We start from the raw sequence: 18,372 nt of genomic DNA, 5'->3' as shown, positions 1-18,372 counted from the left end.
TGAGCTGAAAAACCTTCAGTGTTACAGATAACGTCAAAATAAGCCTGCCTGAGACTCAACAGGATACCAGGTCTGTTTATGAGTACACAAGGCCAGTTGTCAAGCCTGGGGGGGTCACTAAAAGCCCTGTTGTGGCTGCCAAGCTGTGCACCGCACCCTTTTACCAAACACAGGATACACCACCTTGTTTACTTCTCACAATTGAGTGCAGAGAGAAAAGATCTCGGTGCAGCCTGGTAGACAGGTCGCTGACTGGCGGCTCTAAAACAACCAGATGAAATGGGTTCCTCTCTGCCCGCCCCTGTTCTGTGAGCCAAAAGGGCCCAACAGTTCCTCTGCCATCCCTCCTACCCTCAAATCCACCTCTGTCTGACTAAAGAAACAGCTCCTGGGAAGCGGCGGCCCATTACAGCGACGGGCTCATTTCAATGGATCACTCAGGAGAAGGATGCTCCTGGGTGCCAGGGTGGAGGGTCAGAAATGACATGTTAGGTGCTTTTTTTTTAAGTTAGGTGCATCCTGTAGGATGAGAGCAACCAAGGCTCTTCTCTGATCTCTGCTGTTTCTGAAAGATGGTTGGTTCTTCTCCTCCCATCAGGGGGAAGAGAAGTTTCTTATGTCTGTAGTTGTTCTTGTTTCATCACCTCCTCCCTCCCTGACAGCCTCAGATGGAGATAATAGAGCTACGGGGGCGGGACTTCACACAGAACAATGTCTTTCATCAAAACGTTAAATAAATAGAGGGTGGCTCTGCAGAAAAGAGGAAGAAAAGAAAAAAATCAAGCACTGCAAGATGAATTTAACCCTCTCTCCTTCACTATTTTTTCCTCTCTTAGTCCCATCAGCTGACAGCAGCTCCTGTGCGCTCCCAGCATGCAGACACATTAAGACCCCCCCCCCAAACCCAATCGACCAAATAAGAGGTTAACAAGAAGTGGCACGAGGGAGAGAAAAATACAGCCCCTGACAAATGATAAAGAGTGGCAGTGGCAGGCCCTTTATTGTCAAGCTTCAAATATAAAGTTAAAGATCTTTGAAAAACTAAATTTTGATGTCTTTAAAATAAAAGAGGCACAAAGCAACAACAGGGGGTTATTGTCTGGCAGCCACAGGGGAGTCGCTGCATAATTCTTATTCTGTCTTTTGATGGCTGCTAGAAACGCTGGTGAAAAAGAGCGAGCGATGGGAAGAGAAAGAAAACAGCAGCAGAGGGGAAGAGCCTCTTGAGGCTGCATCCATTTCCTGTGATCATACATAATATGCTTAAAAAGTAGATTTTTTTTCCTCTTTTATGCTCATGCTCCATTCAACTGATCAATTGCAACCCCCCCTTTTGGTCTGCTAGTGTTTACATCAGATGTGAGTTGGTGACAGGCCTTATCTGAGGCCGAGGAGCGCCGCTGTCACGTTGATTTATGGGAGCATCACGCCGCAACTTGTCCAAACTGAAGCCCGCAGTTCATTAATTAGGGAGCTATAACTTTGAAGTTGGGGGCGCCTCGACAGCATGCGGACGTGCGCTGCGCGTGCGTGGAGCTCGGCTTCATTTTCCAGCTGCACGTCTTTGCTCTCCGAACATGGAACTCAGAAAAATTCCCAGATCGTCTTTGAACTTCTTCTGACCGCGCGGTAATAATTTGCTTTGTCCACGGCGACGCCCCGTATCCGCCTGTCATTAACACGCATTAAGCCGCTGCCTATGAGCAGGCCCCGCTGTGAGGCGAGGAGCAGAGGAGAGAAATCGGGAAGAAAAAAAAAAACAAAGCTGGGAGCGCTCTCTGCACTCATATCTCACAATTACATGCCTTCTCTCTCTCTTTCTGCCATTTCCATGTTAATTACCAAAAAAAGCAGCTCAGATTTATTTGCTCCCTGTTTTCAGCTTTTATTATGTCCTACACACAGCACACAGGAACGGTCATCTTCGGCTGCAGAGGACACTTGTGTACTAGATAACAGGATAGACATACACGTGTAGATTTTTTATGAAAATCACTATTCATTCGGCTATGTTTTATTTGACATCATTACAATGCCCACACTACTCCCTGAAAGCTTCAGCCTCTTGGTTGATAAAGTCTCTAGCAGGTTGGAGCATGGAGAGTTAGTGGGAATCTATTCACCTAGGTAGAAACAAACCTGAATAAATAATAGAGCATACTGCAACAACTCACTAATTCACTGTATGACCTCGAAACCCATTGATTCTAAAAGGGAAATCAATGTATTAACTGTAATATATATTTTGTTGATTTTTATTGATTTTGATGAATATAGTTTAAAGTTATCAGAAGACTAGAGTATGACACCACCTCCCCCTACAGAGAGGATGAGGTCATGTCTAAAGGAGCTGGCTGTTCACCAACTGCTGTATCCACACATATAAATGGAAAGTTGAGTGGAAGGAAAAAAATCACTGCTTTCATTGTGAAGCAAAGCTTATATAAGAGTTTGGGTAAGAATCATAATGATAGAAATGAGTCACAAATTATATTTCTTGTGCTAAGCAAATCTGGAACAAGAGACATCACAGATGTTTTACCCAGGCTTGACAGACAATAAATATTAAACATCTACTTTCAGGACAGGCGCCTCACTCAAAATGCCTAAAAAAATCTAAGGATTATTGTAAAGAGGAAGATGAAATGCTGTGACCAATGCAACCTGGGCTTCCAAAACACCTCAGTAGCCTACATACCACACCCCATTGATTCATCCAATAGGAGGCTTGGATAAGGGGTTTGTGTGCTGCACATGGATATGCATCTGCAAACTAAATGCAGTATTAAAAACTTATTTCTAACTGATTTGGGGGTTTTCCTTTAGCTGGAGGTGTGGAAAAACTAACAGAAAAATAAAATAAAATATATATATATATATATCCCTCTGTTTGTAACGGATCTACTATAGGTTCTGTTTTAGAATTACACTTTAAAAAAGAAGTTTAACTGTAAAGTTTTGAAATGCCTTTCACTGTGTGGCTCCAGCATAAAATAAAATCTAAGAGTCTGAAGCAGTCTGACATCTCAAATGTTACACTTTTAACAGGGAGACAAGTTCAGAACCAGAGTCATCATATCAGTCTGTTGTTAACATTTACCCAGAAAGTCGGACATGCTAATCAGAAGCATGAGTGCACCCTACACAGCCCCCCCACCACCACCACACACATGTCTGTGCTCCAAACCACAGCCTGAAAGCAGATGGAGTTAAGAGAGCAGGCGTATGCTTGCCATGCTCTGTCTGGTAGGCCAGGGTGATGTCAGCTTTACCTCTTTGCTCTGCTTGCTGCCTGCATGTTGCTGCTGCTGGAGGAGCTGGAGGTGAAGCTGTTCCTGCTGTTTTTTGTAAAACTCTTGAAGTTGCTGCTGCAAAGAAATCAAAAAGGATTGACAGATGAGTTGGAAGTTTCTCCGAGTCCCAACCTTTGAGTTTCAGAAAATGTTATCCTACAGAAACGACAGTGATTGTTGAAAAAAAAAGAAAAGAAAACACTGAATGCGGCACGTTTACCTGCTGTAACATGAGGGCCTGCTGCTGCTGGAGGAGGACCTGGAGCTGCTGAGGGCTCAGGACTTGCTGCTGGAGAATCTGCTGCATTTGCTGTGGAGTTATCACTTGAGGTGTCATCATAGCCACTGACACTGGAACCTGCACAGATAGGAGAGGAAACGTTATTGTCAGAGGCTAAAAAATGTACAACCTGCACAATAATGCCACTAACTTTTAGCAAAGGGTTGAAAATGAACTTTACAGGAAGTAACTGATCCAAAATCAATAAGCCATAACACATCTAGAGGGATGTTTTGACTAAATCGTGAGTCAGCACCAACCACTAAACACAAAATGATACATGCTCAAAAATACAGTCAATAATTAACAGAAGGCCACGGGAAAAAAAGACGAGATAAGCAGCAATGCGTAACTATAACAACTGTATTATCAGAATTTTCATCTTTAGACTTGTACACACTTTGTGCTGTAGTTCCCTCCGGCCTCCCTCTGTAAGGCAGCCAGCATGCAATGGTCACACTAAATGTATAATCTGTAGCTATTTTCTAGTCGCACTGACAGGGTGTCGCATTCACTCAGCCTCACAAGCACACAGATTCGCACCCTGATACGCCTCAAAACAGTGGGTAACCTGAGGTAAAGTGCTTTACTAGGGGCTGGAATCAAACCTACAACCTTTCTTTTGACAGGCGGCTGCTCTTTCCTTATTGAAAACATGGTGGCGGCAGCATCATGCTATGGGGATTTCCCACTCTAGCAGGGAAGAGACCTCTACCCAGTTGGACTGAAATGACTAATTAATTGACTCCTTAATGCAGCTAAATGTGCCAGATTTTTATTCAGCTCATAAACTTCTTTGGAAATATTTCTAGACAAAAAAACGAAAGAGTAGAAAACCTTTAAACCCTCTTATCCAGCTACTATTAGCATGTTATACATTTCTAATGACAGACCAAATCAGAAAAAAGTCATGAATACTATAAAATGGGTAAATTTAATGAGAAATGAACCATTACTAAAACAACTACATGTTCTTGAGTCAAATCAGTGCATCAAAATCCATATAAGAAAAAAAATACTATTGGTATTAAATTAAACATTTTAGTATATATATTTTTTGATAAAAGTGGTAAGTTGTTATGTATTTTTATTTTTTGTGTCCATACCTCAAAACTGTGGTACATAAACACAAGATAACAGCTCTGAGAAGCTGATACCGGATGTGAGTGATTGCGTCAAAAACTCTGTGGTTCACTCACTGCACAGGCTCCCCGTGTCATGTCCGACTATCTCATTAGAGATGCTGTCAGCACTGAGGTGCTGTTTTAAAGGCGCAGATCGCCTGGAGGAGGAGGAGGAGCCGCGCTGAAGAACACAGGCCTGCAACTCTCACAGGAAAGGTGTGAGTGCACGACTCCTCCAAACAACTGATTTGTTGTGACATTGAGAGAGCGTCCACAGTTGTCAGCGGGCCTTAATTGCTCCAGCGACATAAGGCAGTCGGAGTGTGTCGGGACGCTGCTGCTCGATGCTGTGATGTGAAACACCATTAAAATCCCCTTACCTTAACATTCGCCTGATGAACTTGCACTAGATGCTTGTGTCAATTGTGCATTTGCATGAAGACAGCAACACAAAGTACATGAGCATGTCTAGGCTCCTGTCAGCGGCTGATGCTGACGGCCCGTCGTCACGAAGGAACCCATATTTTGATGCCATATAAGCACTAATGACAGCCCTTCATGCATTTCTGAGTGGAATTTAGCTGTTAAAAGATCTTTTTTTCTGACATGCACATAACCTTAATTATTCTTCTCAGAGTAGCATTAAACAAAAACGAAGCTGCGGCGTAATGAGCGGTGATATCACACAGGAAGGAGCAGCTTTGATGCTGAGCCGTGCCAGACTACACCGGCCTGAGTTCTTTCAGCCACCGGAGAACCGAAGCGCGGCCCGGCCCCACCCAAGACTGACACACACTCCACAATTCTCATTTCCAGCGCCGGGGCACAAAGGCGCAAGGAGCAGAATGCAATATTAATTCCCCCTTGTATCACGTCTTAATATGCAGTTCATCTTGACTTTTGCACATGACTTGTCTTGTCATTTGCATAGCCCCCCCCCATTTCCTAATTTCACAGTCATTATCCACTGAAGTCCTTTTTTCCTCGGCATCACTAATTTTGATGAACTATTTTGAAGGTCAACGGAGCAGCCCTGTCTGGCTGACATGCAGGTCCAATATGTCATATTACACACAGCGCACATTTGGAGGATTAGAAATAACACTGCTGTTTTTTTATGTTTGATTCTGCTCATATTTGATCCTTTTTCCAAACTTTTATCAACACTGCAGCCCTAACTAACCGACCAACTGCTTTCCGAATGCTTCCTTCAGCATTACAGACACCTGAGGTGTGCGTCCCACCCTGGTTTCCCACCTTGCTTTGTCAGGGGGGTCTGGTTCACGTTAACTACAGCCATAGCTGCTTCCTCTGTACGCAACCCCTGCAAGAGGCTATTACACGCCCCCATTTTATTACCCATTACTACTGAGGTCATTAGCAGCAAGAGGGATTGTATGCTTCTTAACCTATTGATCAATGTAACTACTACCATTTAATCCTGTACTGACGGAGTGAAAATCTACCTAAGACAGGGGCCTATTGAGTGGAGGGGCGGGGGGAGCACTTTAAGTGTAAAATATTGCCTGGGCCGCTGTATTGTGCCCATTTAACGCAAACAGAGGACGCCAGTCGCCATTTAAAGCACTCCCACACAGCGCCCTCCCTTATCCTCCCGGATAACATCATAACTCCAGATGATCCACAAAAATACATCACCGTCCAAAGATAGTCCCTAAAACGGGACTCGGAGCCGGCTAATAACTGAAGGGATCCGCAGAGCCCAGCTCTAATCTGCTCTGCCCGTAGAAAAAGGTGTGAAAAAGAGGACATGCTGAGGATGCCAGAAATAGCTGACGTTTATGAATTTTCAGGAAGGTGTGGTGCTCTCCAGGTGCCTCCCATAGATAAACATTCAAAGGTGGAACATTTTCACACAGCTGCAGAGTGACTGGAGGCAAAATACTGTACCAGCACGGGCCTGCTGGCCAAACACTCTCACACACAGACAGCTGCACAACTCTAAACTATGGCATGTTAGCAGCTACCAGTACATACAGCAACATCTGCAGCTCAGAAAACACTGCATGTGCAGAGAAAACCATATGGGAGATGGATACATTATTGGAAGAGTATAAATGAAGGAATCATAATGTTCCAACTGTTCCTCCACTGCTCTACTATGCAAACACAAAAACCATCAAACATTTATTGAATGTATTTTACAAATGCAGCACCTGCTCTTTACAAATGCCAAATAAAGCCCTTTAACAAAACAAGCAGATCCAGGTAATAAACAGAAAATAATAATCAGTTAAACTATATGAATCCAGTCTTATTTCAGTCTGTCAAGTTCAGTTTCCTTTTCCAGTTCGTAAAAGCCTTTTTGTCTGAAAAAACTCCACTGAGTTGCTAGCTATAAAGCAACTCATATTGAGCATGCATGAGGGGTCAGTGGGGAGGAAAACCTCCAACAGAACCAGTAGTAAATAGTCATTTAAATAAATGCCATTCCTTTCCCTAAAAAGCTTGAAATTAAACCTGCTGCTGCACACTCACAGTCAGCTGGCTGCAAAACTGAAATATTCTACTTCTATACTACTGTATATATAAATTATGCCTTATAGACACTGCTGTTACTCATGTTTTAGAACTAGAGTTGGAAAGTTTCAAGTGGCAGACACACACTAATTAACAACTTTTTAGCATCTTTGTGTAGCTCTATGCAGAAGCAGAAAAGCAAAAGGTTTAGTGTTCCGTGAGATTAGTTCCTATTGATAAGTGAATTTAGCTGATATTTACTCTGTATGTTTTAATTCAAAACAGCAAAGATTGTTTTTAAGATATAACTAACATGACACTTTTATAACACCATAATTTTCATAAAAATACCTATAAATGTTTTAATGCATATATTGGATAACTTAAGATAATGAAGGTTAAATGTTGCAATTAATATTTTTTGTTTTAAAACATTTATCAAATATTAATGTTAATAGAACATCATCACAAGTGCTTATGCTATATTAAGTCAGATGGAGGTGTGAGCAGAGGAAGAAGCACCGTCTCTGCACAATAATACGAACGAAGGACAAAAAGGTGAATATGAGGGAGACAGTCATTCTCCGCTGGCCAGAAAGGTGCAGCGAGGCTGAAAGAGGACAGAAATGGGGGGGCTCACCAGAAGAGAATTATCACATTTTTATTTGTGCTCCCCGGGGTCATCTTGTTTTCTGGGGACATCAAATGGAATGGAGACGTAAAAAGAAATAAGAAGCCCTGGAGAAATCAGAGTGGAGTCCGTCTGACGCCGTTATTTTACCTTGGCCCCACTGTAGCGCGGGGAAAACGACTTCCCATCCCGACTGTATGATCTCCAGCGTGAAAATGGTGCCGGAATGAGGATTTCACGGGAGCTATTGTATTTAAGTGATGTGTGAACATAATTAGCCGCTGACGAGGCTGGAAGGACTAATTCCATGTTAGCCATTCAGGTTGATTGAAATCTCTGATGTGGAGAGCATTTTCTCCCCTCAGACAGACACACTGTGGATTTTACAATCCAATAATAGCTTCCCCATGTAATACAAAATACGGAGGAAATATAGAAAATTCCTAGAGATGATAATTCGTTCTAATTAGAATGATGTGTTTACAAACAATAAAAATTACAGAGCACAACGGGACGATTTAAAGTGACTTTTTTCCCAGCCCACCATCAGACTGGCATTAATTCTCTTCTCGTCATCCACAATCAGGAAGTTTGATAAATATTTACAGACAAAGTAAACAGGATAATCACAGCCACATTTAGTCTCTCTGGATGCATCTTGAGGCTGGGGCGCAAATTAGCAGCAGCAACTCTAAATACAAAAAAAAAACAAAAAAAAAAAGAAAAGCTTAAAACTGAGTTTTAATTAACTTGTCGATTAGAAACAAACAGGTTTCTCTGGCAGGATCCGACCCGGCGTTGGATTTAAATAAACAAGCTGCACTGTGGGACGAGACAGCCAGCAAAAAAAGCCTGGTTATGTTAGTGTGAGCACAGGTGACAGCATACGTTTACACCTCCAACAATATGAGCCTAGTAAATCAAAAATGGGGTAAATCCACATTTTAATTAGAATAATATTACTTCAACTATAACAGAATTAACGGCTCATTTTCTGGCGTTTAAAAAAACAAAGAAAAGTTGTTTCTACCAACTCTGACGCACAAATTCTCTTTGTTCTCATTGCAAAAACTAGTTGTGTGCATCCTTAAAATGTCCTGTTGCTTTTTTGACCTTTCAGGCCACACCTCCAGGTCTTTCACACCGATTTAAGAACTGCAAAAGACGCCACACTTATTTAAACCAACTCATTCAACACACACACATGACAGCTCATCATCTTCACCTTTTACAGGTCGCATCTAGGAATCACTGTCGGGGTAATCTGGGCTTCTGCGGTCCACAGATCACCGGCTCGCCGCGGTTGCGCAACGCTGCACGTTTTCAGAGGAATCATTTGAGCCGGTTGAGATTTAATTAAGATCGCAGCCTGCTAAATCCTCCTCAAATGAAACTGTAGGCAAAGACAATAGGCCGACACGTCCTCGTACAGATTGTTTCTATTTTCTGCGGGCTGAATATGCAAAAGCAAATCCTCGTTTCCATGACGGCAGACGTCAGGGACACAAGTTATGTTGCTTCTTTACTCTCTTAAAAGTTGTTTCATGCGGTTTAGATAGAACAATGCCAGGGTGAGCGCAACAACTTAAATGCAAATGCCTTACTGAAACAGAATCATTTTCTCAGTGTAACATGTTAATAACCTCAGCTCCTTTGGCTGGAACTGAGCAATGACGATAAAAAAGGTTTGCACCATGCAATCTTATCATTATCTTAACATCTTGACCTTTCCAGGCACATGGTTTCTCAAGTGTAAAGTGAATCACCTTTCGTGAAACAGAGACGTGCATACTTCAAGCACTAACGACCCTAGAAAAAGAAAAAAAGTGAGCCGTTTTTCAAGTGAAAACACGTTTTTTCTTAGAGGTGCCAGGGACTAAGAGCAGACGGCAGCTGGTAGCTCCCTATATCACTTCCAAACTATTCCCTGGTCTGTCTCCTGTCTTTGCTTGCCTGCTCCAGTACAAAGCAGAGCCCGTTCCTGTAAAGGATATCCCATGGAGTTGCGGGGGGCTTTGCAGGCTGCCCCCTTTTCTCTCTCTGGGTACACAGCTAATATCTGGTTCCCTATGTCATGCTTTTAGAAATGACAGGTGCTGGCAGCCCCCTTGCCTTGACAGACCACTGCACAAATAACGCTCCTGCCTGAAAGGGCTAATGCACTACTAATGAACAATAAATCAACTTTGATTACAAACTGTCAGCCCAATCAGCTCGCACTCCAGCTATCCCCCCAAACTCTGCGAGTCCCGTCTGCACAGCTGCACGGCGTTACCAACCATCTGATCACCTCCTGCAGCTCTCCTCTAGCTAAGGCACACGCTTTTTAAGTACCGACGCAGGGAGCTGAAACTTAGAAATAAAGTTGGTGGTGAAAGCAACAAAAGCAAAGACACTTTTTTTTTGGGTTGTTTCACTTTGGTGAGACGTAATAAAGGGTTTTATAAAAGTCACAGAAAATAGACACAAACTAGTAAACTAATGTTCACACACTCTTACTTTGCTTGCAGATATTATGGATGACATCTGGAGCGACAACTTGCTTTGTGGTGACTGTGTCAAATATAGAGCTGTCCCGGCCTCTGTCTTAATTCACTCTGACACCCCGAAGAGAGTGAGAAATTAGCCTGGAACATCGCTGAGAGCAAGAGAAAAAGTCCAAGCGGCTGTTCTTAACTCGAACCAACAAAAACACACTGAAGAATCCCCACAGGAAAACTAGCTCAAGGTTTTACCTTGAGAAATTTCTCAACACCAAAAAGAGGAATAATAACAAACAATAATAATAAGTTACAAGGTAAGAACAACAGAGCAGCCCGTTTCCTGTTTTTCTAAGAACTTTCCATAATTCAAAGAGGACACAGCCAAGCACCAGATCCTGCTGAACTGGTTGGCTCACAATCAGAAAAGTAAATAAAACTAATCAAACACTGACAGAACTTTGTGTAAATGCTTACAGCAATTACAGGAAATATGTTTTCGACCCAGAAAAAAAAAAAAAAATCAATTTCTGTCAGCAATAAACAGCACTGTAAACAAGTAAACACAAACACCTGAAGTAGTTTTTCATAAAACATCCAGATTCAGCCTCTGTAATAATCAATCCCAATGATCTGCTATCATCTTTCTCTCACTGGTCTCGGTGTCAGACTAAAGCCGTGATAACTCCTCAGCTCACACAAACTGCACATGACAAAAATAAGCAATTACAATCACAAAACATCAGCAGCTCACAGACAACAAAGATCCATTCCTCCCCTTTTTCTCCGGTCAAATTAAATTGTCAAGTTCTTCTTCTTTAACACAAGAAAGCTGGCGAAATCAGAGAAATCAATCATATTGACAAACCTGACAAACTCCATTTAGCTGGCAGGGTAAACAGAGTGCCGGGCCACGCGGTGCGGAGTGAAGCAGAGCGGAGAACGCAACGGCGAGGGGAAGAGAGAGAGTGAGAGAGGAAGGGAGAGAGAGAGAGAGGCGCTCAGTCAGGCTGGGGAGAGCAGTAGAGGCTGAGAAGAGGCGCTGCTGTGCTGCCGAGCCTCCAACCTTCCTCAGGATACGGACAGATTGCACGCGCGAGGTTGCTCCCTGGCTGACAAGATACAAAACTATCCAATCAACCACGCCCTTCTCCACCAATCACAAGCAGCGCTCTAAACATAATCAATTCAAATGGGGGCCACACAATGGGGGATTGCAGGTGAAACCATGCCTTTGTGAGGGGGGCCCCTTCAAAAAAAGAAAAAAAAAAAGAGAGAGAAGAAAAAAGCCACAGTTGACGGCTGTTAACCCTTTGACCCTTTGCTGGGACTCTGGCCGTGCGACTGAAACAATAGAAGCCTGAAGAAAAAGGGCCTTTAATTAAACAACAGATATGTAAACACAGCTATGCAGCGGAAAGAAAGAAAACTGGCCCCACTATCAGTGCCTTTATTGTTCTGCTAAACGGTAGTGTTTACACTGCCACAACAAAGGCACAACTCACTTTAACTGCTGGAAAAAAAAAAAAAAAAAAAACAACAATACACATGCTTTGTTGTTACTTCTTCTTCATAAAAGTCCCCAAGAGAAAATAAGTCTACATTAACTATTTATTTATGAAAACAGTATTTAGTTAAATAAAAATCAAACAGAGGCATTTTTTTCTCCAGGTTTTAAACTCCTATCCTTCAGTTTGCCTTCAGAAGAGCTTAAACCCACTTATATTAACCGCTAACATTACACCAGCTACAAGGCAATCCATCCAACTCCATCCCAATGAGAGCAATTAGCTGTCATGATATCATCACACTCTCCAACACCCATGTGCACTCAGCCAGGGGAAGAAAACAGGACCCTGCCACCTACTGGAGAGCTCACTGAACTCACCGGGAGGGAGGAGTGGGGAGGCCCTCAGAACAGACATGTTCTGTTAATCCAGCTGAGCATCTCAGAGAGTCAGCAGAGCTCAGATCTATTTCTACTCCAATAAATCCAACTTTAGGAAAATAGAATGAGCTGCTAATAAGGTATTACTAAATTAACTAAATTACCCTACCCACTTAAAGAATTAAAGATGAGATTAACACCTTATGATGTTCATTATCATGACAATAAACAGAGAGCGGAACAACAGAGCTCTAAAACCCGGCTCTCATCAAGAGCTACAAACCTTTTGGCCAAGGATGAAGGAATGTTCCTGGGATGCATTCCAGTCTGCAAACACTAGTGGTAAAATAAACAAAGCGCCTGCATAACAAGCCACTGCTCTCATCTGCTAATAACTAACAATAGGCTCAGCAAAGATGGCCTGACCTATATAAATTATTGACTGAGACGCCTCAAGTGTCAAAAGTGACAATTCCAGTAGGCATCATAGTGAATAATTAAGCAGAAGAAAAAGGGGGCTTTTATTTTCTATGTGACAAGCAAAAAGACGGTGCATGTGCACACTAAACACACACACACACACAGAGCGGTTTAGGCTACGGCCACACTGCTCTCCCCCGGCGCTCTCCCTGGGGTGGCATGTCGGCGTATTCTCAATAAAACACCTTCTTAGCAGTAATAGGCCACTGTTCTCATTTCAACGCTCCCAAAGGCCTCATGATAAATTTAGCAGACACACAGTTCAAGCTTCTCCTCTCACACACTGTCTTTCTAATCCATTGCCTCTGTGCCTGTGCCATGTAAAATAATTACACATATGTGTCGATGTGATACAGACGCTGTATAGATTTCTTTCTTTTTTTCAGCCTGCACGGAGAGAAACATCAATATCCTTGAGGGTTGAACCGGCGTCCCTTGTGATAGTTTACAGTGGGAGCTGAGCGATTGTGTTCTTGACAGAGTGGATGACATTATAAAATACTCCCATTTCCTGCCTGCCTGAGTTAGAGTGAAAGTATGAGTTAATGTCTGGTCTGGCCAGGGCTGTACTCCGCTTGGCTAAAGATAACGACTCGGCTCCAGTTACAAAGCCTTTCCCAAAACACGCACGCAGCCGGTGAATAAGCTGCCCCGGCACGCCGGTGAATGTGTCACCGCTTAAGAAAAGAGGAAGGAGAGGAATGGAAGAGAACGGAAAGGAAGTGGGGGGGGAAAAAAGAAAATGTAAGACTGCAATCGTTGCTTTTGTTGGAAAACCTTGGTGACCAGGACCATTGTCATGAGAGAACAAACACAACCTGTTTCTGAGAGCCTGTTCGAGTAAATGATTGTTTACTAGCAGAGGGACTCAGCAGGGCAGATGCAGGACCTTCATAAATAACACCTGCTCTACATAAAACTGACAATACTGCCTGGTCCTGCTGTACGAGATCTTTTTTATTAAGTGTTTAAAAAAAGATTCCCTCAAGGACACAGATTTCATTCAAAGCTTTTAGGAAACATCTGGGAAGTAAAAAAAAAAGCATTACACTCAACAAAAAAATTACAGTAATGCTCAGAAAAAGGAGACATGGATTGAGCTGCTCAATCATTACTAGGTATGGGACAGTTACCCCTATCAATGTAAATATTTTTCAGTGATATCAAACCTACATTTTTGATGAAGGATAACATATGCCCCATTTACACTACCCTTTTGAAACCGTGACAACTCTTGAGTGTAAATGGAACACAATTGGACCGTGCCAGACGTAACTGAACCGCGCTAAATCTAATACTAGTTCAACAGTAGGGCTTGGCACGGTTCAGTTGTGGCACGGTTCTCTGATAACAAAGAGCGCATGAGCAGACCGCTTCATCTCCTATTTACAGTCAGCTGACTCCTTTGGCAGGTTGTCCAGCTGTGTAATTAACAGATTTCTTCACCTGTTCACAACACAAACTTCTTCTCAGTCTATTAACAATAGATGATATCAAAAGAGCGTGGTGTGAGCTGGGATGCTGCAGAGCTCAGGCTCTCATTGCAATTTGGGAGGAGGACGCTATCCAGGCAAGTTTCTGAGTGTTATGGGTGCTGCCATTTTTGTTTGCGTAATTCCCGCCTCAAGAGCTGTAGTATTGTGGACCGCCGATAGGAGGCAAAGAACCGTGCTAGCATTCCAGTTTACAGAATCAACTCAAATACATTCCTTCAAGGTTTAAATGTGTGCAATCCAGAGAAATATGGTGTTATTAGGGGAGTGTTGGCCTAGTGGTTGGAGCAGTGAGCTTGTTTTCTGAGAAGGTTGGAGGTACCCGGTTCGATCCCCACAGCCTCGACTCTGGTCTCCAGAGCAAAACCCTGGCAGCTCACCGTTCCCAAGGGGATGGGTTAAGATGCAGAAATTAATTTCTCCAGTGTGAGATTAATAAAGTTCAATTACTATTATTATTATTATTGAGTTGCTAACGGATTTTTTTTTTTATGAGGCATCACTTTATTAAGATTATAAAAGGTTACAAACATCTGTTCATATCCTTGTCAGAAAATATAGATATGAGATATATAAGAAAGTGAAAATAGTTTTTTTACCAGCTGGATAAAATAAGATAACATGTTGCTGCTGCACACTGCCAAAAGTTGGATTAAATGAAGCAAACACAGTGGTTTGAAGTTGCTAGGGGAGACAGATTTGGCTGTTTGGAAACATTTCTGATTCTAAAATGATATAGAGAAGTCATACATGGAAACTACTGTAAAGAAGCACAAACCATTAGTCCTACTGAGGTAATGCCATTTTAAAATTACAGTCAGTAGGACTGTCGACTAAAGCAGGTTTGACTGACTAACCAGCCAACGTGTAGGCTGGTTGGACTTCTGCTACTCTAAAAAGAGCAGACACTAACAGAAATATATTTTGCACAATAGGTATTATTCATAATGACTACTAAAACTACAGCATATCTGTGTATGCAATTGAATTTAGGTTCTGTTTTTGCTGGAAAGCATCATAAAAAACATTAAGAATAATAGAATAAAAAATCAATATGACAGATTTTAGTATTGATTTTGCCGTTTTTAAAATCAAAATAATGACGAATAAGTTACTATGATCAATAATTTATCTGAGTTAGGGTTCAGTTTCAATACAGGATGCATCCATTTCATATTAAGAGATAGCTGAGTATATAGCAATGTTTTTGCTGGATCCTATTTTATTTATCTTGTGCTTCTGCACCATAGTTACCATATCTAAATAAATGGTTATATTGATTTAACATGGCTGATTTTTTGTTTTGTTTTCCACTGTTGGCTTCTAACAAGTATCACTAAAATAAAAGCTGATCTTAGATCTATGTTGTGCCTTGATACGACAGCAAACCCACCTATTTACATCTGCAGTCTGCCAATCCTCCCTCGGATACCTAGAATAAGTCATATTTAGAGCGAACGAGGTTATCACCCGAAGCTGAGTGGAGTTACAGTAAGTCATGGCTGACTCACTCTGTTCCTCCTGGTCTATTATAAATGGGTTTGGTTATTTACTTTTAATTTCAGCGCTCAGAAAACGCATTGTTTAGTCAGCACATGTGAACTCTGTATTTGCAAAATATTTCCTGAGGTAATATGCCAACCAGAGTATAACGGAGCTTGGTTTCACCGTGCACGGCCTTTTGTGTGGTTTTTCACTTAGTCAAAACAAGAGCACTCATGGCTTTGAGAAAGCGTCAATTTAAGGAGGTGGGGGAATTTCTGCTCTGTCTTGTTTGGTGATTGATTCATATCTGATTTAAATCGAAAACTATATTAATACAAAGAAACTCTGTGCTTAGTATTTTTAAAAAGCAACAACAGTGATTGTGTGGTGGACAAGGAGATAAAAATAACCCAATCACTAAATCTGAAGCTGTATTTAAGTTTAAATAGAAACAGCATTGGATTTGTAACGAAATCACAGCGCAAATAATCAGCTCTTATATTTCTCCCAATTAACCAGACTAGAGTAGAAACATGTTTGTCTGTGGGTGGCTCAAGTCATCACTTTAAAAGGAAGGAGACTTAGTAAATCTACAGCGCCGCTAACCACTATGATTAACTGCTTAGCTAACCTTTTTTCTGCGGGCTGTATTTGTTAGCTTGTCCCATTTCCAACAATAACTAGAGGAACCTGACTGAAATATTTCACATACTATTACCGGCTGGAGGAGTTCTCTTTTTAAGGAACATTTTCTTCTTTTCTAAGCATTTTAAACCACTGCTTTGGAATTCTCACTTAATTAAAACTCATGAGCAAAACATAAATTAATGTCACATAATTATGGAAAAAATAAAGTTAAGATTATTTTAGTCAATGTCAGTGCTGATTATTTTGTCTGATTATTTGTTTTCTTTGAGTAAAACTAGTTAGGAAGCCTGGAGAAATTTCAGTTAATAAGTATTGATTTATTTTGGTATACAATATCCATCTGAATAGACCTGAAATATTTTGAAAAAATACTGTAAGTTACAGTTGTGCTTGAAAGTTTACGTACCCTCCCATTAAAGAAAACGATACATTCACACTAGTTATTCAAATAACAGAAAATTGAAAAAGTAATAATAAATTACAAAGTATGAAATGATAATTTTGTAAAATAACATTTATGTTACTCATTTTATTTTGAATCTTTAAAAAAAATATTTAAAAAAACAAACTGTTCCAGATAGACCCAGTCCTAGACAATGAAGTGCATTGCTTGTGAACAATGAACTAATATGCCTGTCAACAGGTGCAGAAGCCTGACTGAACATTTCCTGAGCATTACAGTAAACACCAGATTCTAGTGATTCCAGTTGAGTGTTGCTCAACAACATTTTAGTTCAGGAGCTTCATAAGCTTTATTTACTGGTTTTATTTACTAATATAAACATACATACATACACACGTATATATATTTATATACACACACACACACATATATATGCATATATGTGTCTATGTATATTCAGTATACACACACACATACACACACATATACATATATACACACACACATATATACATATATATATTATACACACATACACACGATGACAAATGATTAATAAATGATGGTCCAACTAAACGCAAATCGGATGGAATAGTATGCTTTGGTAGCCATGCTGGTTCAGTATGCCTTTAATTTTGAATAAATCCCCAACAGTGTCACCAGCAAAGCACCCCCACACCATGACACCTCCTCCTCCATGCTTCACGGTAGGAACCACGTGTGTAGAGTCCATTCGTTCACCTTTTCTGCATCGCACACACAATGGTTGGACCCAAAGATCTAAAATTTGGACTCATCAGACGAAAGCACAGAGTTCCACTGGTCTAATGTCCATTCTTTTGGGGTTTTTTTTTAGCCCAAGCAAGTTTCTCCCGCTTGTTGCCTGTCCTTAGCAGTAGATCCAAGCAGCTATTTTACCATGAAGGCCTGATCCACACAGACTTCTCTTAACAGTTGTTCTAGATATGTGTCTGCTGCTAGAACTCTGTGTGGCATTGACCTGGTCTCAAATCTGAGCTGCTGTTAACCTGCGATTTCTGAGGCGGGTGACTCAGATGAACTTATCCTCTTCAGCAGAGGTGACTCTTGCTCTTCCTTTTCTGGGGCTGTCCTCAGGTGAGTCAGTTTCTTTGTAGCGCTTGATGGATTTTGCGACTGCACTTGGGGACAATTTTAAAGTTTTGCCATTTTTTCGGACTGACTGACCTTCACTTCTTAAGTAATGATGGCCACTAGTTTTTCTTTACTTAGCTGCTTCTTGCTTGTCATAATACAAATTCTAACTCTATAATTCTATTCAGTTGGACCATCAGCTGTGTTTCCACCTGACTTCTGCACAACACAACTGATGGTCCCAACCCCATTTATAAGGCAAAAAATCACACTTAATAAACCTGACAGGCGACACTTGTGAAGTGCAAACCATTTCAGGTGACTACCTCTTTAAGCTCATCAAGAGAATGCTAAGAGTGTGCAAAGTAGTAATGAAAGCAAAAGGTGGCTACTTGGAAGAACCTAGAATATAAGACATATTTTCAGTTCTTTCACACTTTTTTGTGAAGTATATAATTTTACAATTGTTCATAGTTTTGATGCCTTCAGTGTTAATCTACACTTTTCATGGTCATGACTCTTTGAATGAGATGTGTCCTAACTTTTGGTCTGTAGTGTATATATATATATATA

General features: G+C 41.3%; 1 protein-coding gene across 13 annotated transcripts in view; it reads right to left on the bottom strand.

Moving 5' to 3' along the window:
- foxp1 (forkhead box P1) overlaps positions 1–18,372 on the bottom strand; it is a 220,000-nt gene that overhangs the window by 44,309 nt on the left and 157,319 nt on the right. For 9 of the 13 annotated variants that reach the window (XM_015370976.1, XM_015370972.1, XM_015370968.1 and 6 more), the window contains 2 exons: positions 3,514–3,651; positions 3,273–3,368 (listed from right to left, as the gene is read on the bottom strand). In XM_015370976.1, the coding sequence (XP_015226462.1) occupies positions 3,273–3,368; positions 3,514–3,651 (234 nt within the window). Of the gene's footprint in view, positions 1–3,272; positions 3,369–3,513; positions 3,652–10,308; positions 10,544–11,157; positions 11,385–18,372 lie in introns of those variants that run through there. The other 4 variants (XM_015370975.1, XM_015370980.1, XM_015370979.1 and 1 more) reach the window with 3 other exon arrangements.

Source organism: Cyprinodon variegatus, unplaced genomic scaffold (genome assembly GCF_000732505.1).
Source record: "Cyprinodon variegatus isolate N-32 unplaced genomic scaffold, C_variegatus-1.0 Scaffold51, whole genome shotgun sequence".
Classification (NCBI taxonomy): Eukaryota; Metazoa; Chordata; class Actinopteri; order Cyprinodontiformes; family Cyprinodontidae; genus Cyprinodon; species Cyprinodon variegatus.
This window is presented reverse-complemented; position numbering and strand designations above follow the sequence as displayed.